The sequence below is a fragment of the Uloborus diversus genome, chromosome 7, assembly GCF_026930045.1.
Source record: "Uloborus diversus isolate 005 chromosome 7, Udiv.v.3.1, whole genome shotgun sequence".
NCBI lineage: Eukaryota > Metazoa > Arthropoda > Arachnida > Araneae > Uloboridae > Uloborus > Uloborus diversus.
Genome location: NC_072737.1, coordinates 157,902,873 through 157,927,931, shown reverse-complemented (window position 1 = coordinate 157,927,931; position 25,059 = coordinate 157,902,873). Strand labels below are relative to the sequence as shown.

The window sequence follows — 25,059 nt, the reverse complement described above, 5'->3', positions numbered from 1 at the left end:
TCTACCAAACAAGCAAAATATATTGTTGCTACGATAGGTGTAGGTTACACATTTGCATATTTACTTCTGATCGAAAAGGGCAAATTCCCTATTTGGGCCTTGCAGTTACGCCAACTCATATTACCTGACCTTGTAAAAACAGCAATGATCTCTTTCGGAGCAGTTTTTAACACGAGTTCGAAACAAGTTAAAGAAAAATTAACGGCACTACGGTGAAAGCGAGAAAACATTTTTGAAACTGTAGGTAGAGCTACAAAATAAAATTTTATATTGCCTCAGATTTGCCAACCTTACAAAACGATGAAGCAGGAGAAATAAAACGAAACACTAAGAGATTTTTTTTATTATTATTATTTTAAAATCAGAGAGAGAGAGAGATGAATGTGGTAGTACAAAATTGATGGGGCATTCTACCGTCCCCCCACGTGAAAGACAAACAAACTATAATTTCCCCAAGATTTTGTAACAGATCTTAAAATTTAAATTAAGCAGGAGAAAGCACGTTTCTTAATATTTACATTCGATACTCGCACAAAGATCCTCCTGACACAGTTCATTTTTTTATTGCATAACTTCGTTATTTAAAATTAAAAAAGTCAACCTCTTGTAATTTTCTGTATAAATTAGTTCACACTTTTGCTCTATTAATATAGCAATGACGAAACAAATTATAGATTTTGAAAGTTCAGGTTCCAATGTAAAGGAAACATATCTCACTTGCTGAGAAATAATAATTTAGACCATTGGGGGAAAATTATCAGATTTGCCAATCTTACAAAAGAGAAAATATTTGTACCTTAGAATCAAATGAATGCTTGTTTAAAAAATTGGCATTTTTCCTGTTTTTAGATACCAAGTTAGAGAGAAATTAACACAAATTTATGTCTTTAAAACAATATTTTTTGAAAGATAATTTAAAAATTAAGAAAAAATACTGATTTATGCATTTTTTTTAAAAAAAAAGATAATTCACTACATTAATAGAAACTCCGTTTTTCAGTGCACCAATTGATTACAGAGAAAAAGTTGGAATGCAACAAAAATAAAGATACTCATACAATTTAATAATTAGCATCCATACATGACCTTGAGAAACAAAAAGAAATAGAAAAGGAAAAAAAATTGTTATAAAATAGCAGCCAGAAAAACATTTTGTAAACAAAATTGACAAAAGATAGTTGTTGTTTAAAGGTGTTGGAGTAGCTGCCTTAGCATTTTTCTATTTCTAACTGACCAATTTTTTGGTGTAGTAGAGAGACAGAGAGTGGATTCAGCTTTTGTTTTAGGAGGGAGAAGGGAGGATTTTTTCGAAATTTTAGTTTACAAAATTCAGTTTTAGACCATTTTAGATGATCTTAGGACGAAGAGAAATTCGGAAGTTAGTGAAATTGAAGCTCTAAAAATGTTATTTCAGCCGAACTTCATGCTGGGGAGGAATACTTCGGACTCTCCCTAGGAAAATTTTCGAAATTGACGCCCAAACCAGTTATAATATTGAGTTCTTGTGACCTGGCGAGAATATCATTAAGCTGGTCATTATCACGGCCAGATTTGGCGAGAAATTGCCGAATACCGTCAAAATTTTCGACAGTTAGAACCAGGGGCGCCGACTTGCAAAAATTATTGAGGGGGCTAGACATCATCGGGGGCTTAGGGGGTTATGTACTTCCACGGAGGTTCCCCCTCCCCCCAATAAAGGTCAGATTTTTGTTCCTTGAAAATGCCAATTTACATATTTTCTGGTGTGTATAATTTAAACAAACAAATGTGACATGGCGTTTTCAAAGTAAAACAATCTAAAAATTGGTATACAAATTTTCTGTTTCAACTAGATCATGTCACTTGTCTTAGTAAGAGACATTTTTTGTTCATTTTTACGGGGAGTCGTGCAGTGCCGTAGCTAGGCATTGAAAAAGGTAGGGCACTTGACTTGCATAGAAGGGCACTCCCAGAGACGCGGACTAAAAAAAAATATATTGTGTGGGGGGGAGGGCATACCGGAGGGTCTTGCAGCGGGAAATTTTCTGAAATTGAGATGAAAAATAGTGAGTTTTAAAGCATTTCAAAGTTATATAATGAACATTAGAACCCCGAAAACTCGACAAGCCTGAAACATTTTTTGGCTTTGAAAAAAGGGAAAAATAAATACAAACATGCACAGTATTTTTTGTAAAAAGGTAATTTAATTTACACATGTTTTTTTAAAACCATTTTTTTTTTTTTTTGCATTAGTGATATCGGCTCGGCTAACATACTCATATGTAAACGCAAGTCTCTCAATGTCTAGGTCATTTTTGAAAAGCAGTTGATTTTTCAAAATTTGTTTCACCTCTGTTTAACAAAAGCAAGCACTCTTGTTCAACTGCAATAACCTGTGGGAGTTCAGTTGATGTAAACCGCCCAATAATGCAGGTTGCGCCATTTCGCAAACCTCATCAATGTATTGCCTTGTAGTGCTTTGGGATTTCCTATTCCTATTCAGAGTCACAACTGACTACAACTGTATTTATGTCGAGGACTGCATACTAAGTGCCTTGCCTCCATTATTTTATGTACCGATAGATGGCAGCACCATCACCGGATTGAACAGTTAATGAGAATTTAGAACTAGTCCAGGAGCTAATAGCTACCTGGTGCTAGTACCCCCAGAGGTATTGTTTCACTTGGAGGACATTGAGACCACGAGCATATTTAACGTCGCCCAGTCCCCTTTAATGACGACGGTGGATCTTCGACCATCGAGGTTCGAACTCAGGACCCTCCGGCCCCGAATCCGACACTTTACCGATCGGGCTACCACGGCCCCTTTGGGATTTTGAAAGTGTGCGGTGAGCTGGCTTCGTTGTTTTCATACTTCTTTGGTATCCGTCGATTCTGAGGAAACGAAGGATGTTGAATTTGTTCATTTTGCGAACGTTTTTCTTTTAAACACAATACTCAAAAGTATTCAAAACTATCACGCCTCTCATTTAATATACAAATCAAACCCTCGTATATTTTTTCCAGATCAGCAACACTTAGATAAGCGCGTCGCATCGCTGCCCACCAGCAACTGACTTGACCCGTAAGTTCGCGCACTGGGACAAATTCTAAGTGTGCTTGCAGCACCGTAACACTATCATTATTCATTCCACTCGTTTTCAGTTAACCTGCTTACTACCGCAATAATTATTTGTTTTAACTTGTTACTGAATGTATTTTACAAGAAAAGCTATCTTCAAAGAAAGAAAATAAAAATTAAATTTATGAGTTTAGAAAGCATAATATAACTAATAATTTTCTTGATTTATTGGGGGGGCTCTGCCCCCTCAAAAATATTTTTGAGGGGGCTTGGGCCCCCTCAGGCCCCATGGAGTCGGCGCCACTGGTTAGAACTGAAACATTGCTGTATTTTCTACTGAGACTATAAATAGGTGCGGTACCGATATTTAAGTCAGTTATTAGCTGTTAGCCAGTAAATTTCAATTATTAAGCTCTGTGTTGTCAGAGCTTTCATTTTTGATGTAGTGTTTTATCGCATCTAGAAATAAATATGCGTGCTTACCGTTGGTTTTAGGGAATTCTATTGCAATTTGCAATAATTGTAGGTCAGCAGTGTATAAATTATTTGCAAATAGATTTGCTGTGTTTTTAAGTACTGCGTCATTTATTTTTAAAGGACACGAGAAGTGAAGGCGGACTCGTTAATAGTACTGTGAAAAATACATGCATCTCAATTACAATTATTATCGAGGGGAAGAAAACGAAAAAATACATATGAAAAGGAGAAAATAGTTCACGTAAAAGTAGTCAATAGATCATAAATTATCACGTTCGTGCTCCTTAGAAAAAGCCCAACTACCAACCTATTGCAATAGCATTTTTTCAGAAAATTTTAAATTTACAATCAGAACTGACAGTAAAATTAACAGTTATAACTCACAAAAATGATTATGGGAGTAGCGCAGAATTGCATAGATAACTGGTATTAAATTCTGGGTAATAACTTTTCATTTTAGAGAATGTTATTTTTTAGAATATTTTCATGAAGAAAAATATTTGAAAGTTTCCTCCGAAAAATGAATTCCGTACACAGACTCCACAGTGGCTCAAATGGAGAAGGGGGAGGAGTCTATCCCTAGAACCATTAGTTTTAACGCAAATTACCAATGATAATATAGTTGCTGCCATGTTAAGCTCCATACTAAGAATTTTGAATAGTCATAAAAACGGTAACCACTTTTTGATAGCCACGCTGAACTGTGCTATTCGCAATTCCAGAAAAAGACTCCAAATCTCCAAGACTCCCACTTACAGATAAAGACCCTCAACAACAAACAAGGTCTTGTGAAGAATTACTATTTAGCAACTGCTTACATAACACTCGACGAAATATGCAACAAAGGTCGCAGCTTGCGCAGATTATAACACAAAAGTGTAACGACTTTTTATAATCTTCATTTATTTATGTGACAATAACTACAATAATTACTTATAATTACATTATCACAATGTAATCAGTGACCGATCCGCAAATTTTTTATCAAGTAAACTGGTCAAAAGAAGTTGAGAAAGCTAAACTCTACAAGTATATGGAACTCCCGAAAACGATTTCTTATCTCCAAGACTCCTACTTACAGATAAAGACCCTCAACAACAAATTAAGTCTTATGAAGAATTACAACTTAGCAACTGCCTACATAACACTCGGCGAAACTTGCAACAAAAGTCGCTGCTTACGAAGATTAAAACACAAGAGTATTGTACTGGTGTGCATTTTATCGCTTTAAAAGCAGACGCTGGTGTTGGGAAGCTTTTCACTGTATGGTTTCTTTCTTTTTCTCCGGGCTCCTAAGCCTTATAATTATTCCTCAGGGGTTCACAGACTTGTGGACTTCCTTTCTCTGGCGGCAGATAAGATTACGAAAGAGGAGCGTGATTAAAAAGAAAGAAAAAATGAAAAGTAGTGTTTCAAGTGAGATAAATTAAAAGCGATGACGTATTTTATCTTTACAATCCCTATTTTGTGAAAGGAAAAAAAAAATACTTTTCGCGACCTCGAGCAGTTGATGACGCAACATAACGGCGGCACTGCGCATCACTCCGCTTGACCTTGTTTCTGAATCTTACTCTTATGGCCTATTATGTATTTTTTTTTTTTTTTTTTTACAATTGCATGTAGGGTTGGTTTTTTTTCCCCTTCAGACAACATTTGATATCAGGTTTAAATCATTTGCTTTTTCTCCTATTAAAGCACTCATAACTGCAATTTTAAAATGTAAATAACCCTAACAGAGGTAGTGGTGGATTCACATTCGAAGGCGCGTCGCAATGCATTTTTAAGGGGCCCCTTCCCACAACGTTAACGTTTTTTTCATGTGAATTTTTGGATCCCTTTTGTCGTGGAGAAATTGCGACATTATAAATCCGCCATTGAACAAGTGTTAAGCGTGCGCAAGGCGCGAACAGAAATTTTGGGGCCCGTCACAAATGACTTTTTCGGGGCCCCCTCCAATATTTCACCCATAGTTTCGAAAAATTGGAGCCCCTTCAGGCTCGGGCCCGGGTCAACAGGTGTCCCTCCCCCCCCCCCCCCCCCGTGCAGTGCACGGCCCTGCACGCACGTAGAGGCAGAAATTCATTTTTGTTGGCGTGAAACACAAGAAAACTGAAGCGGATAATCAAATCGCGAATAATCGGGAGTTAACTGAAAATGGGATGATATACGGCAAAGTAGATACGCTTAGCTCTTGACAAATTCTTTGGCCAAATTTAAAATGAATGTTAAGATACAGCACCGCTCGAAGTTGCATACAAAAATTCATTCTGCCGTGGGAAGGTAAAGGGGCAGTATTTGCAGAAAATGAGTTTCTTCGATCTTTGAAGAAAAGCGATTTGGATTCCATACTAACAATAGGGAAATGCTGGGATTTAATGTATTTTTCGTGCATTATTTTCAGCGGAATCTGAATAAGCAAGTTTGTACCACAAAGCTTAAGTACAATAAATGACAAAAATGCAAAGAAAGAAAGAAACAAAGAAAGAATAATGTAAAGTTTGCAGATACTGCCCTAAAACAACAAAACAAAACTTCAAACAAAATCACGAGTAGAAATTATTTTTGTATCATTCTGTAATTCTAAATTCTCACCACAACGAAATATCAGTAAATTATCGAACGCAATGGGATAAACGAACGCAAAGAGAAAAAAGAACTATCTCTAATTTACATGGTCACATGACCGTGAATATTCCGTCACGGTATATCTATGAATTGCTAAACAAGCAGATGTAGATATTTTCTTTATTACAATTCGACCTGCGGTTTGAGAAACTGACCTTGACCAAACAAGCTTAATTTCAAAATTACGCTTCCGTTTTATCGTCTGTCGCAGCAGACGATGTCTGAATCGTTCTTTTATTGTTCGCATCAGCCTCGCGAGAAGGGGTTTGCGCGGATCATGTACGAGTAATTTCAGCACAGACAGAATTCGGTGTTCACTAACTGCTGAGACTCAACTATTTTATCTAATTAAAGTGGAAAAGTTTTAATAAGCTTAAGAGCAAAAGCAACTATAAATTGAAATATTTTGTAAAATTTAATCTTTGGGAAATAATTATGTTTTGTCGCTGATGTTCAAAAGGTCAATAAAAATGAACTCCCGATTATCCGCGGAATAGGGTGCCAGGGTAACCGCGGATAAGCGAAATCCGTTGATAATGCGAATAATAGATTTAAAAAAAAAAAAAAAAAAAAAAAAAAACGATACTAGTGTATAAGCTAAAAAAGGAATAACACTCACACATTCATTTAAATTTTAGCTAAAAACATTGCTACATTGCATCTTACATGAAATGTAAAAATAAAAAATAAAAACGAAAAGTAACTTAATCAGAAGTTTAAAAAATATTTAATGGCCGTTAAAAAAATAAATAAATAGATAAAAAATTAAAAATGTGTGAAAAGACTCGCAGACAATCCGACCGTCAAATAATCAGGAGTTAATGGGGTCGTTTACAAAATTTTAAAAGTATTTTTTTCTGAAAGCGCAAGCTTAAAAACATAGAATCTGACCATTTTTTAAATAATTTGTTTATGTTTCATATTTGTAAAGAAATACTTTAATCGATGCGCTTTCATTGTTTACGCCATCACAAATGACACTGTTGCCATTCACAGAGCAAAATATTTAATTTGCATCTTTACTCACGTGTATTGGCAACGATATGGTTGATAGCAAGCGTAAAGCGCAATATTTAAGTCGCTTCTTGATTATCATAACGTGGAAACGAAACGCGGTAGAAAGATGCGCCAAAGTGCATCATTTGTGACTATTATTCTATCAATTTTAGTGACTAAAAGTACAGTCGTCCATCGCTACTCCGCGCTTCGACTTTCGCGGTTTCACTACATCAAATTATGTCTTTAAGTAAGGTAAGCTCTTCTTAGGGACTGTAGTTGTACTAGTTGAGGGAGTGGAAGTTTAAAATCGCCGAAGAAAGTTTATCTCAATTTAACTTTAAACGCTAACTACAAAGCATAAACCACTGTATTATTACTAGGGGATAAATACATCTCTAATAGTGTTCAGCAACGTACTACTAGCTTTTTAAGCTGTGTGCGTATTACCTTTGATGAGGATAAATGTAGAAGAAGAAAGAAGGTAGATACGATCACTAACTGGAAATTAATTCATTATTGAAAAGTTGAAGTTGAGCTATTTTCATAGGTTAGTAGTAGTAGTGTCTAAGAACTGCATGTGTGCGTGTGTCCTTGATTTCCCAATAATTAATGTGAGATCGATTCCGTCTAATATATCTCGTTTTCTCATATCTTGTGCAATATATTAAGTAATACAAATGTAATGTTGGATAAGGGTGCTGTTTCATGTCTAGGGGGCTCTAACTATGTTAAAAACCTATTTAAATTATCGTCAGTAAGTTTTATGCCCTCTAATTAGGAAAATATTATAAATACAGAAGCCTACTTCGCGGAAATTCAGTTATCGCGGTGAAGTCTCAAACAAATTAACCGCGATAAACGAGGGTTAACTGTAGTACTTGTGACTGAAGGAAATAACCCCATTGTACATTCAATTTCAATCAAGTGCAAGTTGAATGTGTGGAAATTACTCTCATAGTAAAAGAGGTGCGTTTGTCTCGCACAACAAAAATGAAGAAAGAAAAAGACTTCTTAATACAGTCGTTATAGAGAAGCTATATATAGCGAATATATTCAATTATTAGCGAAAATTCCTTAAAAAAATCTCTAATGAAAGGTGGGCTATATTAATATTTGTAAAATTCAAAAATTTTCCAAAGCATCGTATTTTTCCAAATGACCCCCTCCGAGAATTCTGTCTGGATCCGCCCCTGCCAAACAATTAACTTTAATGTAAAAAAACGAGCTGATGTGTGCATCACATGACTTCCTTTTACTCTAATACTCCAGATTTAAAGATAATAGTGCCTCAGAGTGCGCAAAGAAACACTTTAAATATTTTCACCCCAAGTTTTTGCGAACTGAAGCGAAGAAAACGTTTTATACAGATAACTTTTCGCAATATTGGCAGTTTTAATATGATTCAATAGTTAACTCTCTAAATATCACCAAGAATGACCAAATTGAAACCAGATTTTTAAAAAAAAATCGCCAAGTTGGCGACAAAACTTGGCGACCAAAAACTTGGCGATATATTGCCAAGTGTTTGACAAATTATAGCACCGCTTGAATTTACATTGAAATGAACAATGATTTTATCCCAAAAAGGTGTAAAAGACCTCCTTTGGAACATCAGAATGCAACCAAAAGGGAAGGTGCACAACTAGTCCCCACTAGGAGTCTATGTACAAAATTTCAACTTTCTAGGACATACTGTTTCTGAGTTATGCGAGATACATACGCACACACACACATACACACATACATAAGTACATACGGACGTCACGAGAAAACTCGTTGTAATGAACTCGGTAATCGTCAAAATGGATTCTTCAGGTGTCTATACGTTCTTAGGCATGTATCCACGTGTTGTTGGGTTGAACAAAAAATCAATATTTATTCGGGGGCGAACAAAATGGAAATTAAGGCCGATTTTTGAGTGAAATTTTTTTCGCGAATACAATACTTCCTTTTTTGTAAAAGGGAGTAAAAAGGTGGGGGTGTCCTCTATTTACATTTTAGCAAGGATTCTGCATCAACGACTAGTTAGCGATGAGTAATTTAAGCAACTCATATCAAAACGATCGATAAAAAAAAGTCCCCTTTTCATGAATCTTCACAAAAAGTTAACATTGTCAAGGTCAGCCTTCACCTCATCACAGACGGACTACGTACGGTGCGACTCAGCGCCAAACATCCTTCCCCATTATCCCAAAAAGAAGTAAAAATTGTCAAGGTAATGCCCCAACTTATCAGAGCCATACTCAGAACCAGGTGGGAAAGAATAAATAGGAAATGACTGGAAACATCTTAGCGTAAACAATTACAAGAGAAAGAAGACAAACAAAAAATAAACTGAAAAGAGGACATGGCTCTGCAAGGGCTGTTGTTCCATGATGAGGAACGTACGACACAATGAATTGAACAATTGAAGAAATAGTAAACTGTCATTAAATCATTGGTAAATCCGATTTAGTTTCATTTTTACAACTGTATAAATATCTTGTAATAAATACCAATTCCAATGCAAAGAAATGTCAGTTTTGACGAAACAAATTTTCATGACCGATTTAACTTTCATTACAACGAACAAAAGTTGCGATCTCTTAAAGTTAGTTGTTACGAGATTTCACTGTAATAAATTCGAGAAACTTTCACCATCAAAATATTTCCAATACATGTTTAAAACTGTAGAATTAAAATCTGGAAACTATTTCACTTTTTTCTGTTTTCAAATTTCGTACACATTTCGGACAGAAGTCGGCAATTAATTTTAGTTGGGTCCGGTCACTTTCGAAAAATTTTATTAAGTTCCAGAATTAACTCTCATATTCTACACTAGCCATTAAAAAAGTGAATCATTTAAACAATTGCTTCCAAAAAACACTAGAAGAAACAATAAAAGTTGCGCTTCAAAAATTGTCCACATACATATATTTTGTAATAATTTATTTGTGTGATTTTGACTTTCAAAACGCTTTTGGAATTCCAGTTTTTCACCTTCTGCGGTGCGCCAATTCGCAACTCCAACGAACTGTAGGGGGCACTGAAGTCACTGTCTAATGGCGGAATTGAAAACTAAAACAAACGCACATGGTAACGAAGAAAATGCTAAAAGTGTTGTGATTTTTGTTCGTACGTATGATTTTTTCGCTTTATTCTTTTTAAATTAATTTTCAAAGTCTTGTGGATATTCTGGCCCACGTAGAAAGAAATGAGAATTCAAGAAGCATTACTAAACGTCAAAGATTAATGCAAACTACGTAGTTCGTAGTTCTAAGCAGCTATTTCCATGATGTTGAATTCGAAATTTATCAATTCTTGATAAAACTAAATAATAATTGTGGCCTGAAAAGAACAACAATTAATGCTAGAAAATTCAATATGACATTACAAATTATTATCGAAAGAAGATGATACTTCTTTGCCTTGCTTGGCTAGCGCTTATTTTTTTTCCATTTGTATCTGAGTTATTTCTCTCGAATTCCCGAATCGGTTCATTTAAAAATTTTCTGTTTCGATTTTTCTAATTTCTGAGTTACGATTTAATTGTGTCATGTTATGCAAATCATCAACAAAATTCTCACGGATATATGGTGGTAGTTTTCTTTTTAGTTGATTGACCATTATTTCTTTTCAGTTGATTGACCATTATTTCTTTTCACTTATTGAATTCTGTAATCTTACTACCATTTTATTCCACTCATGATAAAAATTAAAAATGGCTTAACTAAAAACGCGAAATCTCGCCAAGGCTACTTTGCTCGCACAATACCAAAATTATAACCCTAAACAAATTTGGCGAAACCTTTCAGCTGAGAATAAAAGGAATAAAGTAAATTCTTTCTAGGTTAAACATTTTTCATTTTGTTCTACGATAATAAATCCAAGAAAATATTTTGCATACTGTCCATTCCAACTAAATGCTGCTGTAAAATATGATTAGTTAAATTAATTTAAGATTAAAAAAAACTCATATTCTTACAAATTCATACAAAACAATAAAAAATTTTACCTGGTATAACGTTATCCAATTTTGTTAATCCAGAGTTTTCTTGTTTACACGTCCACCATTTAATACTTTTTTGAAAGAAATAAGGAAAACTAACATTATTTTGAGAAGCTCGAGGATACTCTTAGGGGACGAATTAATTTCTGTAGCTGAAAGCAAACTAAGACACATCGATTGCGTTAATAAATACTCAGAACAAACTGCCTGTGTTTACGTCAACAGACACACATGGAACTAAAACGTGGCAATGTTTTAGTTCCATCGGCAGTTTTATAAATCACCGCAAGGTAGCGTATTCGAGCGCTGGAGTTCCGAATTGCCGACTGCTGTTTCAGAAAATAGGGAATGAAAAGAAATAACTTCCACAAAAATAAATTAAGAGAATTAAGCAATCAAATTAAAATGAAATCATGAAAAAATAGTTTGAAAAAAGGGTAGAAGAATTAATCAAAGAAATATTTGCGGCAAAGGAAAAAACTGATGTGAATAGTGTAACCTTACATTCTATTTCGTATAGCCAGAATAAGCTAACGAACTTTCACGGAAAAAGTAAACAAATAAAAATAAAACCTCCACGGCTCAGCGAATACAGTTCCTATTCACAGCAGAGCGCACAGGCACACACATTCATCCATACCAGCAGTGGAGTGGGGCGGTGGGGAGAGGTTAGGAAGAATAAAAAGAAAAAACAAACAGTTGAGTGGCAGGGTAGAGGGGGGAAAAGGGAATACACGCAATCGCAACGCAGAGCGGTTGAGCTCGCTCAAGGTCACCTTGAGGACTAAGACGGCTCGAAAAGCCACTGCTCTCGCTCTTGCTGGTTGATTTTTCGCTATTTTAGCGTTATTATTCTAAGATTTTTAGATTATTAGCAGTCGTACATCTGCATAGAAGGCAGTGTTGGCTGTAGGAAAACCGAACTTTGCACAGACGCTGTTATTTTAGCAGGGATTATTTCGATGGACGCTCAGCGCATGTACTTCGTTTTCAGTTTTCACGTGATTTTATGAAAGTTCTGAAGAATATAGATTCAGAGCCCCCTTTGGTTAAAAATCAAACCTTGTTTCTTAAGCATATTCTGGCTTGTGTTCATGAAATTTGAAAAATAGGGGTTCAAGAGTAACTATAAGAGTCAGAGCGGAGTTTTTTTTAAAAATAGGTCATATTTTTGATAAAATTTTAGGCTAATAAATATCAAGTTCAAAATAGTAGGGATTTTAGCACAGTTAAAAAAAAATAGGACAGCCCCTACCCTAGTAACGATCATAGTTGATCAAAATTGCTCGTTCTATACCTTTCTTCTCCTAAATAAAAGGAATTGTCTACATTTGCAGAAAATTCGCAACTCCAGCGCTCGAATACGCTACCTTGTGGTGATTTACAAAATTAAAGAAAAAGGTAAAACATTGCGTTCCACGTGTGTCAGTTGGTAAAAACATAGGCAGTTTGTTTATTAGTATTTATTGACGCATTCGATCTGTCTTATATTGCTTTTGGCAACAGAAATTGATTCCTCCCGTAATGGTATTCTCGAGCTTCTCAAAATGATGTCAGTTTTCATTATTGTCTTCCTAAAAGTGAGTTGATTGTCGTAAATGGCGAAATCGTAAACACAAGAAAACTCCAGATTAACAAACTTCGCATTTGCATGAAATTAAAAACAAATATGCTGTTCGAAGCTTTTTTTTTTTTTTTTCGAAAGAGGATAACGTTATACCAGGTAAAATTTTTATTGTTTAATGTGACTTCGTAAGAGTATGTTTTTTTTTTCTTTAGCTCGAAAGAAAGATTTACTAACATTAGCAGAGGAATTCGGGCTTTCCTCTCAGCCCAGTTTAAAAATAATTAATTTAACTAACCTTATTTTACTGCAGAATTTGGTTGGAATGGACAGTATGCAAAAGATTTTCTTGAATATAGTATCGTAGAACGAACAACGAAATGAAAAATGTTTAACCGAGAAAAAAAATTTGAAGTAACAACAAAAGCCGAGAATTTTCATTCCCAAAATAGTGTGCCAACTTTACTTTATTGCTTTCATTCTCAGCTGAAGAGTTTCACCAAAAATTTGTTTAGGGTTAAAGAACACTTGGCGAGATTTCACATGTCAATTAAACCATTTTAATTTTTTATAATGAATGAATGGAATAAAATGGAAGAATGATTAACAGAATTCGATAAGGTAAAGAAATAATGGTAGATCAATTGAAAAGAAAACTACTATCATATATCCGTGAAAATTTCGTTGATGATTTGCATAGCAGAAATTAGAAACACAGAAACAGAAAAATTTTTAATTAACATTCGGCAATTTGAGAAAAATAACTCAGCTACAAATGCAAAACAATTACTGTTAGCCAAGAAAGGCAAAGAAGTATCATCTTTTGATACTAATTCGTAATGTCATGTAATTAAATTATCTAGCATTAATTGTTATTCTTGTCAGTCTTATGGCCACACTGAAAATGTAGTTCCATCAAGAACTGATAAATATCGAATTCAACATCGTGGAATTGGTTGCTTAAAACTACGAACTACGTAATTTGCATTAATTTCTGACGTTTAGTAATGCTTCTTGAATTCTCATTTCTTTCTACGTGGACCAGAATATCCACAAGACTTTAAAAATTAATTTAAAAAGAATAAACCAAAAAAAAATCATGCATACAAACAAAAATTACTAGGCTTACTAGCATTTTCTACGCTACGGCATGCGTTTGTTTTACCTTTTTCATCCGTCATTAGACGGTGGCCGCAGTGCCCCCTATAGTTTGTTAGAGTTGCGAATAGGTTTATTCCCCAAAATCGTGTTGTACAAAAGTATCGTTATTATTGGGCAATACGGCTGTTTTTGAGGCTCGGGTTTAATACACAAATGAATTTTCCACTGCATTGATAAAATTTTGAATGCGAGTTTTCTATTGATCAAAAAATGCATGTCATAACCGATAAAATATGCAATTGGGAGAACGACAATAAGAGTACCCAATGAAAGCAGTTATTCTCGTAGAAGAATTCGGATTCTTAGACTAATGAATATGCTCCAAATGAATCCATAAAAACTGAGAAATATAAAAATTTAAACGTATAAATTTCACATTTGTAAGTGAACGTTGCTTTAGGACAAAGGTTTTCAGTTGGTGAAAAGAACATTTGTCTGATTACATTTATCACGGAGTGCAAAGTGTGTTATGGCAGGGGAGAAGGAGAATTAGCGTGAGGATATTGATGCACGCATTTAAAAAGGCCACTAGTGCCTAATTAATGTATTGCAATCTCAAAGTTGAAAATGATGAGAAAGAGTTCCCGGGGGGGGGGGAAACAAAAAGAAAATAAAAAGTTTTCATTTCGTCCGGAATGTAAAAGCAAAATGGTAAGCTCCTAATTATGTTGTAAAAAAAATAAATAATATTTGTAGTGAGAACATAGATCGAAAATTGTACATAAAAAAATATAGCCGTGAAGAAACTCATTTTTACAAAACTGCGTCTTAATAATTAAAAGGCAAGTGCGAACATCTGTAACGAACAACCACCTGTGTAAACTAATACATGCTTCTATTTCTGCCTATAAACCTGATATTGGTCTTTCCATATTATTGGTGGTGAGATGTATATGTATGTTTTGATAACGTAAGAATAATCAGTGTACATACCATTTATTCCGAAAATCGCTCTTCTGAATGGAATTATCAATTGAAATTTGAGTATCAAATGATCAGGGAATTATCGTTTTGCAGTTCAGAGTACGATTAAGATAGTTTACATATCAATTGCTTTTGATAATTATTTCAAGTGAAAAAATTAAAAAGGTAAAACTATGTAACAAGTAGAAAATATTGATTTTGTTCGTTATGTTCTGTATGTATTCGTAGCAAATTCTACTGGTTTACTATTTTTTTTTTTCAGTCGCACTTCCAACAAAGTACCACCACCATTTGTCATAACGTATTAAAAAATGATATCTACTTCATTCAGTTAGAACAATAGCTGCAACCGTACTGCGGGACTGAAATTGCGCAACAGGAAGCGATTTGTGGATTTCTCTCCATGCAAGGTCCACAATGACGAGAAAAATAGGTACGAACAATCAATAGCGCCTATCGTTCAAATCTTAGTCAATATCAGTTTTGTTAGGAAGAAGCTAACAAAGAAAGAGCAGACCCAGTGATGCAATGAATGACGTCACAATGCGGACAATTCCATTCTGCTCGAGGGAGTTGTTGCAGGATCGTTCAAGAAAGAAATCAGGGAGAATCTATTTACTGTTGCCATTTTTTTTAAAATTACAATTACAATAGAATTTAAATAACCATCTCCTGATAGCATTGAATTCAAACATATAAAGGAATTTGATTTCGAAGTTCTGAAAGTTCTATACATAAATAAAATATTTTCAACAAGAGCTGCACCATTCTGAAAATGTACGCAGAGGGAAAATTACATCAAATAAATCGTACGCCTTTGTTTGGAACCGACATTCCAGCTTTATAACTGGACTCGGATAAAAGTGATAGTTTCAGATATTTTTTATCGACTATCAAAATAATACAAAGAGTTATTTTTGGAGTTTAATTTGTTTTTAATTCTTAAACCACTGTTAACAATTAGCATTAAATAAAGAAACTATTCCTACTTCATTTTTTCTAACTGTCTCTGAAAAAAATATTCCACCAACGAATTTTACTCCTGAATGAAGCAGTTAAACTAAAATTTTACCTTTACTCAAATTTTTACACATTTTTAGTTACGTAAGAAGAACAATAAAACAAATAATAAATTAATTACAAAGGGCAAAAAAAGTAATTTAAATAATTCAGAGTTCACAGCCCAGTCGCAGAATCTTCTGTATTAAACAGGAATAAGTTTCACAAGCCTAAATTTATTTCAGACTTTCAGCGATACCTAGTTAACCTTTTAGCATTAAAAGTCAATTATTTTTATGCAAAATTTGAATTTGCAAATTTTTGACAGATACCTAAGGATATACGTTCACACTAAATATATAGAAAAAGTTATGTTTTCAAGTGGATAAATAGCACCGCAGCTGAGAAATGAAGCCTTCAACTAGCCAAGAATATAATGTTAAAAGTAGCAGCAAAATAATATTATATTAAATTACAATTAAAAGTTTAGTAAGCATAATGATCAGCATGATAGAAAATTAGCAGAATCGTCGCGTCCGTTCATAGCGAAGTCGTATATAAAAAATTTATGGCCAAAAACGAAATATTTCAATTCCCCTTGTATTCCAGAGAAAAATTCACAACGAAATCACTCATTCATAGCGAAGTAAAAATTTCTTTTTACTGATAACGGAATGAAGGGAATAAAATTCCGGAAAAGAATTCACCTATGCTCGAAATACTATACATATGAGCCATCGCCTGCAAATGTCGTTGCTGAAGAGCGAAAGCATTTCAAGTAAAAAATCAAAGGAAGCAGATAATGACAGAAAAACTGATTCAATTGAAAAACAGTAATGACTTGTGGTATACATAAAAAAATACAAGCGTTTTAGAATCTTAGTCAATAATGAAATGCTGAAAATTGTTTCTTTCTTTTTTTTTTTCTTAAATAGTTTTGATCACCGTTTTTCACGTTTGACTGATTTTTTCTCCCCCACCCCATTATTATACACTTTAGTTTTTTATACATTCATTTTTACGATTGAATAATATTTGTTACGTACTTTTCATTAGGTCTTTTCGACATAACGTCGCGACTAGTCATAAGGCAACAGGAAAACAAATATAATAGAAATTCAGAAAAAATGTTCCTTAATTTACATTTCAATTTGTATAAATATCGCTTTCATAAGCAAAATTGCACTCGCCCTTTCCCTTTTCAGGAAGATCGCAACCTATGCGGCGAAAAAACACTTGGAATTACATTTGTTAAGCACTTGCCCTAAAAGTCCGTTCATTAACATAGTTTATTAGAAGTCTTAAATTAGTAAACATAGTTAATTAGAATTTTAATTTTATTTCTTTTTATTCAATTTTTTGAAATATATTTACGAAAAGAGCACCACAAGTGCTCAAAATTTTTTACTACATCGAATATGCTTTTCGTCTCTCCATTAAAACTAATTCATTTTTTTAAATATAAATCATTTTAGATTATTTCTTAAAAAACGAAACGACACTTAGAACGACAACAAAAACATGAAGGAACAAGATACGCAGGAAAATAAGAACTTTTTGAGAAAAATAAATTTGATACAAATTAAGAATCGGGTCGTTTCCAAAATTTTAAAGGTATTTTTTTTTTCTGAAAGAGCATGCTTAAAAACATAGGATCTGACCAATTTTTGTAAATAATTTGACTGTTTGATATTTTTAAAAAATTATTTTAATCGGTGCGCTTTATTGTTTACGCTTCTGCCGATGACATCCATCACAAATGATAAAATGCCATTCAGTGTTTCCATTTACAGAAGAAAATATTTAATTCGCTTCTTAATTATCACAACATGGAAACGCGGTGGACAGATGCGCTAAAGTACATCATTTATGACGTCATAAAGACCACGCCTTATTTTCAAAATCGGACCTTTTAAAAAATTAATTCACACACTTCCGATTACTACAGAATTGAGCTCAAATTAAAAGCATAACGTAATTTTTCAAATCAAGGATTTAAAATAAATGCAATTAAATTATTGATAAAAATTTTTGCTAACGATTCATATATTTCTTTGAGTACTTCAATAAATGATTTTTTTTTTTTTCTGGAAAGTTCTTAATTTTACTGAACACAAAAGTTATAATTAATGACTAAAAGTACGTTTTTACAAATATTAACGGTAAACATTAACTTTTTTTTTTTTCAAAAATGGTCAACAAAGAACAAATATCCGAGAAAAGCAAGACAATTTCAGGCAAAAGGTACACAATATGAATATAGCAATAACAAAATCAATCGATTTCAGAACAAGAACATAGAAATTTCATACATTGAGATACATAAACGAATGCAAATGCTCAGGCCATCGAGATTCAGCTTAATTAGAAATGCTTTTCTCTAGTTGAAAAAGGTTGTGCCACTGTGTTGGACAAAATAAAGGACTGCATGTTATAACATGAACATTTGTTATGCGGCACTTAGACCGAAACTCCAAATACGTTTTTATTAGTGTTATACATGTTGCAAAAAACAGCTATTCTAAAATTTAAAAAAATGCTGAAAATGTGCTTTCATTCAAGTGTTAGGCGTAGTACAAAAAAAAAAAAAACTCATTTATGGTATTAAAATCGACTGTAGAACTCCTATTGTATGGCATGAATGATTTACTTCTTTCATTGACTGTCACAAATGCTTCAAAAAATGGCAAAACATAAAACGATAATACACAATGAATTCAGTAAACATTAATATTTTTTTCAAAAATGGTCAATAAAGAATAAATATTCAAGAGAGAGAAAACAAGAAAATTAGTGGTACAAAATACACATTAGAGCAGTAACAAAATTAATCGATTTCAGAACAAGAACATAAAAATTTCATAAAAATTTATGAATACAAAAAAAGACAATAAAATCCAATTCATTTGTAATAGATTTTAGTATAAAGTTGTACATACCAGTGGATGCTCTTTTTGTGCCCAAGAGAACTGAAAAAGAATTTTTAAAAATTAGTCAACGCATCCACAAAAGAGGAAAATTTTTAAAACATATTAAAAACATTTTTCTCATTCAAAGTGTTGCCACTATGATAGTTTAACTTTAAAAAAAAAAACATATCCTATAAATAAATTTTAATTACCTAAGAAGCTCCATTTTAAGTAAGATATCGTGCGGGACGAAATAATGCATAAGTAATACAAAGATAAGAACTGAAATATTAGCATGTTCTAAATGCCAAAAACCTCGGCGTTGTATATTCTGTTGAACGAAATTTTTATTCCTGGTATTTCGTGGGGTTTCCGCTTTTCACTTCAGTTATAATAAACTTTCTTGCTTAGGAAAAAATAAAGAAAAAAGAAAGGTCAACAAATCGAATCATATTGTTTACATCAAAGTGCGAACTCGCAGACACAACACAAATGATCATTTTAAGGAACGAGGTCAGACGAGAGTTCCAAGTACGATGCATAAATTTCATTCTTTTTCAAAGATGTATTTCAATGTATAAATTAGGAAGATGTTTCCCCCTCTCCCGACCATTCATATGATATTGCTTGTCAGCAAAAGGCGTAGCCTCAATGGATCGACTCCTTGGAAGGCGGGGTTTGTTACGTCACTGGCCTCTCATTGGCTCCAGCTGACTGAAACCGAAGGATAACAACTGATTTCGAGCATCGTCGCTATTGCTTTCAGTTGTGCTTATTTAGTTGAAGATACAAGACGCTCGTACCCTATCTAGATCGCAAAAAACAATTAAGTTTCTTGACTCTTATTATATTTTTCTTATTCAGAGTAACAATGCAATTTTCACTGATGGTGTCAAAACTAAAACAGTCGTCTCTAGCTTACTTAAAAGCTTTGATTTTCTGTTTCATACTGTCCTCATTTTCGATCAAATAAATGCAAGTGTTTGGGTGTGCTATTTCAGTAAAGCCCCTGATCAAAGGTGTATTTGAAGGGGGGGGGGAGCAAAAAGGGCCTATTCAAATTAGTTTAAAACCACTCATTTTGAAAAAGGATTTTAATATTTTCAAACTTTAATTTAAAGTTTCTCATAATGTTTGACTTGGGCTCCTCCAAAAATAAATTCCTGCATAATCCCTGATTTCACCTCGAAACTGTTGGCTATACAGAAGTATGGAGTCTGTAGGCGTGAACAAAAAAAATCCTTAAACAAAACGCAAAACAGGAAAAGAATGTATATTCTGGCTCTGATAAATTGCCTTCCGATCCGCCGTTGATTAAAGGCTTTCATTTTTTAAATAGGGGTGAGAAAAGCCGGTTTGCGTTACGATAACGTTTATTGGCGTTGTGCCAATCTAAGAATTTCTCTAGACTCAACAAAAATGAACTGTTCCAAAAGTTTATAAAAAGCAATTATTCAAGCAAATTTGTTCTACATAAGAAGGATTCCTTTTGCACGTATTAAAAATGCTAATAGAAGGTGAAGAAAAAAAAGAAAGAAATATCTTCGCAAGCAAATGAAGTTTTGAGTTCATTTGTTTCAAATTGGTTCGGAACTTTTAAATAATTACCTTGAAAATGTTCCAAAGCATGACAAAATTAGAATCTTGGATGCTCAGAAATTTAAAATTATTTAATAATGTTTTTCAGGGAGTGTTTGGGCTTTCCACAAGGTAAAACTATGTTTGGCGTTCAATTAGCAAAACCACAAGTATTAGGGGTTGAAAATGCGCTAAAATCCATTCGAAAGGAGCGAAACAAAATAAATGACATGAAAATTCTAAAAGTCTTTCTTTACAATTGCTCTGTTTTATAAGTATGGGTTGTTCGTTGTGGGAACAAGTTTTTTAATCGTAGCCAAAAACAAAATTGAAAATAATAATGTTTATTAAAAGGTTTTAAATACGCGGGTCGGTTGTACAGACTTTCAGATAAATCTATTTCTACAGCAAATGAAAAAGTAAATAAATAAATTTTAAATACTACTTCGCAATGTAACAAAATTCGCCAGAATGCGCGTCACAATTAAAATTTTATAGTTTATATCTATTCATGGTACAAGAATCTAACTGGCCGCCGCTTATTCTAACTCTTAAAACCCAAGGACATTTGTAGGGCAAAGTTTCTTGTGCAACCTTCCCTCTTTTTCGGTTTTTCCTTCCTTTTTTTTTTTCAGGAAAAGGGATATGCAGCTGAACGAAGCTTGTCCCCCTCCCTATTTCACCTCTACCAGCAGAGCATGCATTTGTTTGTGACCCCTATTTTTTCCCACCCCAGTTTTAACGTGGGCTTTTTAGAAACAGGTTGTTTTGCTTCCCCTGTTCCTTTCCTTCCGACAGATGTAGATAGCTTTCAAAAATATGAAGGTGATAAGGGGAAGGTTTTTTTTTATTCCTCGTCAACAAAATTTATGAAGCAGCATGTGGAAGGGGGGAAAAAATGATGGCTGTGATATAGGTTCGGAAGAGAAGTTTTATACTTATTTTTCCTTTGAGGCGGCACAAAAATGTGTTTAGAAGGTTGTTTACAAATACGAAGAACTCCAAATATCCGAGTCAATTGGGATTGAAACCCATTCAGGATAATCAAAAATTCAATATAATCGGATTTTTTCCAAAGAAAAGGTCTATTTTCATTAATTTCTGTCTGTCTGTTGAAAATTAGAGGAAAAAAATATTTTTCTTCAAGAAATAGGATCTTAATTGAGTGCGACACCCAGCGACGGCAATAGACAAAGTAAATTTACGTCATGAATATTTAATCTATAACTTCAAGGAACTTTAAAACTTTCCGTTACTTTAAAAAAATAACCATTTAAAAAATATATATGATTTTTGTGTGTTTAAATCATAGCGAAAATGCTTTAAAAATTCCTATTCTAATTTATGGTATATGTTAAAAAAAAAAACACTCGGCAAAATTCATTGGGCTTTCAAACAGCAAATGTTTTTTCGTCATACATATACCCTCCCAAAACATTGCTAAATATTCCAAATATACATTATTCTTCAGTAGCATATTTTAATTCTTTACAGAAGACTAAGGAGTGGATATTTTCTCATGCGCACACACCAAGCTAAACAGGCAACACTAAGATAAAAATAGATTCAACAACATTTGTGCATTTTAGTGATTATTGGCAACAACAGAGGTTTTAGTTTGCTCTCATATACTTGAAAAGGATGAATTGGGTACGTTGCCAAACAAAACATACGGCATTTCATTTCAATTGAATCTGAAATCACAATAGACAATTGAGACTTAATTAAAATCCAAACAGTTTGAATTTCGAACGACCTATGGCCCAAATTATTTCGGATTTTAGACTTTCGACTGTAATTCTGTGCAATAGAAATAAATGCATCAAGGATATTATTGCGTAATCAAATATTGACGATAGTCTCTGTTTACACAGCAGGAAGAATGCTGGAATGAGAAATAAAACTTATCTCGCAGATAAGTAGCGGAGCAATATTTCAGGAACACGATTTGTGCAAAACATTTTTATTGCCTTACTACTTACGAAGTTGACGTTTACATCTTTTTGTGAAAGCGATGAGAAAATCAACAATGTACAGTACAATTTGCAAAAAGAAAAAAAAAATGTATTACATGGGCTTGGAAACAAAACCTTTTAGTCTTTAAATAAGGATTATTTTTTGAATATCTCTCTGCAGGAAGAAAACAAAAACGAATTTCATCAAACAAAATGCAAATCCGCCCCGCACCCCATAAGAAAACGAACTACAATTCGAACAAAATGAAATTTCCCGCAAACCGCAGGAAAAAAGAATTTAATCAGAATACCCATTTCAATTTCAACAGAATGAAAATTACAATATAAAAAGTCTTGCAATTTAATTTTGTACAAAAAAAAAAAAAAACTGACACATGGATTTTTTGTTAATTTATTTGAACCAACATATTAGTTTAATTTTTGAAAAAAAAAACTACGTTTTGTGAAGTTTTTGCATAGACATGTGAAAAACGAACAAAATATTTGTTTTTCATTTTTGATGCTTCAACTTTTTCAATGAGCCAAATGTTTCTTTTCTTTCTTTCTTTCTTTTTTTTTTTTCTTTTTTCTTTTTCTTTTTTTTTTTTTTTTTATTTCCGGAATAAATTCAAATGTTTCTCATCACTATTCGAAAATATTCGAATGAATGGAATAAATTCCAACGAGAAGAAAATTAATTTGCAAGGTCAGTTCAAGGTCAACCTTTTTCCATGTTTTTACGATCTATAAAATTATGAAAATAACAAGTTTTGCACAACAGTCCATAGAATTTCTAGAAAGGTTTTTTTCACATATGCACACGTGCGTAGAAATAAAAAAAAGAAGAAAAATTAATTTGAATTTTGACATTTTGAATTCAAATTATGTATTTTGCAATCACGAGTGTGTGTATGTAGGCGTGTGTGTTTGTGTGTGGGGGTATGTGTGTTTGTGTGTAGGGGGTATGTGTATGTGTGTGTAGGCATGTGTGTTTGTGTCTGTGTGCTGGCATAAGTGTGTGGGTAGTTGTGTAGATGAATGTGTGTGTGGGGGGGGTATATGTATGTGTGTGTAGGCATATGTGTTTGTGTCTGTGTGCAGGCATGAATGTGTGGGTAGTTGTGTGTACGTGTTTGTGTATGTGTGTAGGTGTATGTGTATGTGTTTGTGTGTGTGTGTAGGTGTATGTGTGTGTAGGTGTATAAGTGTGTAGGTGTATGTGTATGTGTATGCGTGCGTGTGTGTGTAGTTGTGTATGTGTGTGTGTGCGTGCGTGTGTGTGTGTAGTTGTGTATGTATGCGCGTGTGTGTAGGACATGGATGCAACCTGCAGACGGCTTTCGCTATAGGAGCAGCATCGTGAGGACCCGGTCGACGGTGATGGTGCGGAGGTTGGCGGTGAGAAAATAAAATCAAAGGACATCAAAACAGTCAAATGAGAACAATAAGCAATCGTGATTGCTCAAAAAAAAAAAAAAAAAACTCTTCAGGGAGGAAAAAAAAAAGGGAGAGGGAGATTACATTATTTGTGTCAAGCGACAACAAATCTTACCCCTCCATTTTAATAGTTAGAAAAAGTGCGTCTAGTTATGGGAAGACCGACTGAAAACTTCGCGATAAAGGAACTATATAGCAGTAAAGATACATTCTTCTAAATTAATTCCAATAAAACAGATCACTGTATGTCATCTTCAAATCAAAGAACAAAATGTAAATCAACCCGATTTGGACTTGGGGGGGGGGGGTAAGAAAGCATTGCCGTCCACCCCCACTCCATTTCAAATGTATTAACAAAAAAAAATGGAGATAATATACTAGAAAACGTTAAGATGAGCAAAAAGGGGGAAAAAAATGACTGTCATTCACATAAACAATTGAATAGTAAACTAAAACAGCATAAAAATTGCTTTTAAAGTAGGATATGGGAAACCTCAAGCAATGGGGGCCCTGGGCATGTGCAGGGGCGTGCACGAGGGGGGGGGGGGGGAGGACACCTGTTGGCCCGGGTCCGAGATTTTTAAAATGAGGGTGAAATATATGTAAAGAAGTAGGGGTAAACAAGGTGGCGTAAAAGTCATTTGTGAAAGGCCACAAAATTTCTGTGCACTCCACTGGGCATAAGCCTCACTTACCCATGCGGAAATCAGGGCCTGAATTGTAACAAGCACAAAAGAAAGTATCATTAAAAACTACTAGAAAATGGGATCGTTTCCAAAATTTTAAAAGTATTTTTTTTTTCTGAAAGAGCATTCTTAAAAACATATGATCTGACCATTTTTTAAATAAATAATTTATTTAAGTTTAATATTTTTAAAAAAAATACTTAAATCGTTGCACTTTTATTGTTTACACTTCTGTCGTGTGATATCACAAATGATGAAAATGTTGCCATTCACAAAATATTTGATTCGCATCTTTATACTCACGTGTATTGGCAACGATATGGTTGATAGCAAGCGTAGAGCGCAATTTTAATTCACTGCTTGATTATCATAACGTGGAAACGTAGTAGAAAGATGCGCCAAATTGCACCATTTATGACGTCATAAAGACCACGCCTTGTTTGAAAAATCGGACATTTTAAAAAATTAATTTTAAAAAAACTGTTGGGAAAATGAAAGTATTTTCTGGGTCCTTTTTTTTTTTTTTTTGCTCAGTCTATCCATTTCAATGACTAAAAGTAGTACTTAGGACTGAAGGAAACCACCCCCATTCTGTATCATTGTTTCCAAAATAAAAATTGTAGCTTAAAAACAGCCAAATAAGATATTCTAAAATTAAATTCATTTCAGAAGAAAGTTACTAAGTATAAACAACGC

General features: G+C 33.7%; 1 protein-coding gene across 2 annotated transcripts in view; it reads right to left on the bottom strand.

Moving 5' to 3' along the window:
* Nucleotides 1–25,059, bottom strand: part of LOC129225544 (nuclear receptor corepressor 1-like) — a 141,101-nt gene that overhangs the window by 73,217 nt on the left and 42,825 nt on the right. The window contains exons 1-2 of one of the 2 annotated variants that reach the window (XM_054859990.1): nt 18,920–19,028; nt 18,738–18,767 (exon numbers count right to left, since the gene is read on the bottom strand). In XM_054859990.1, coding sequence (XP_054715965.1) covers nt 18,738–18,767; nt 18,920–18,969 — 80 coding nt within the window. In that variant the 5' untranslated portion in view covers nt 18,970–19,028. Of the gene's footprint in view, nt 1–18,737; nt 18,768–18,919; nt 19,029–25,059 lie in introns of those variants that run through there. The other variant, XM_054859989.1, reaches the window with a different exon arrangement.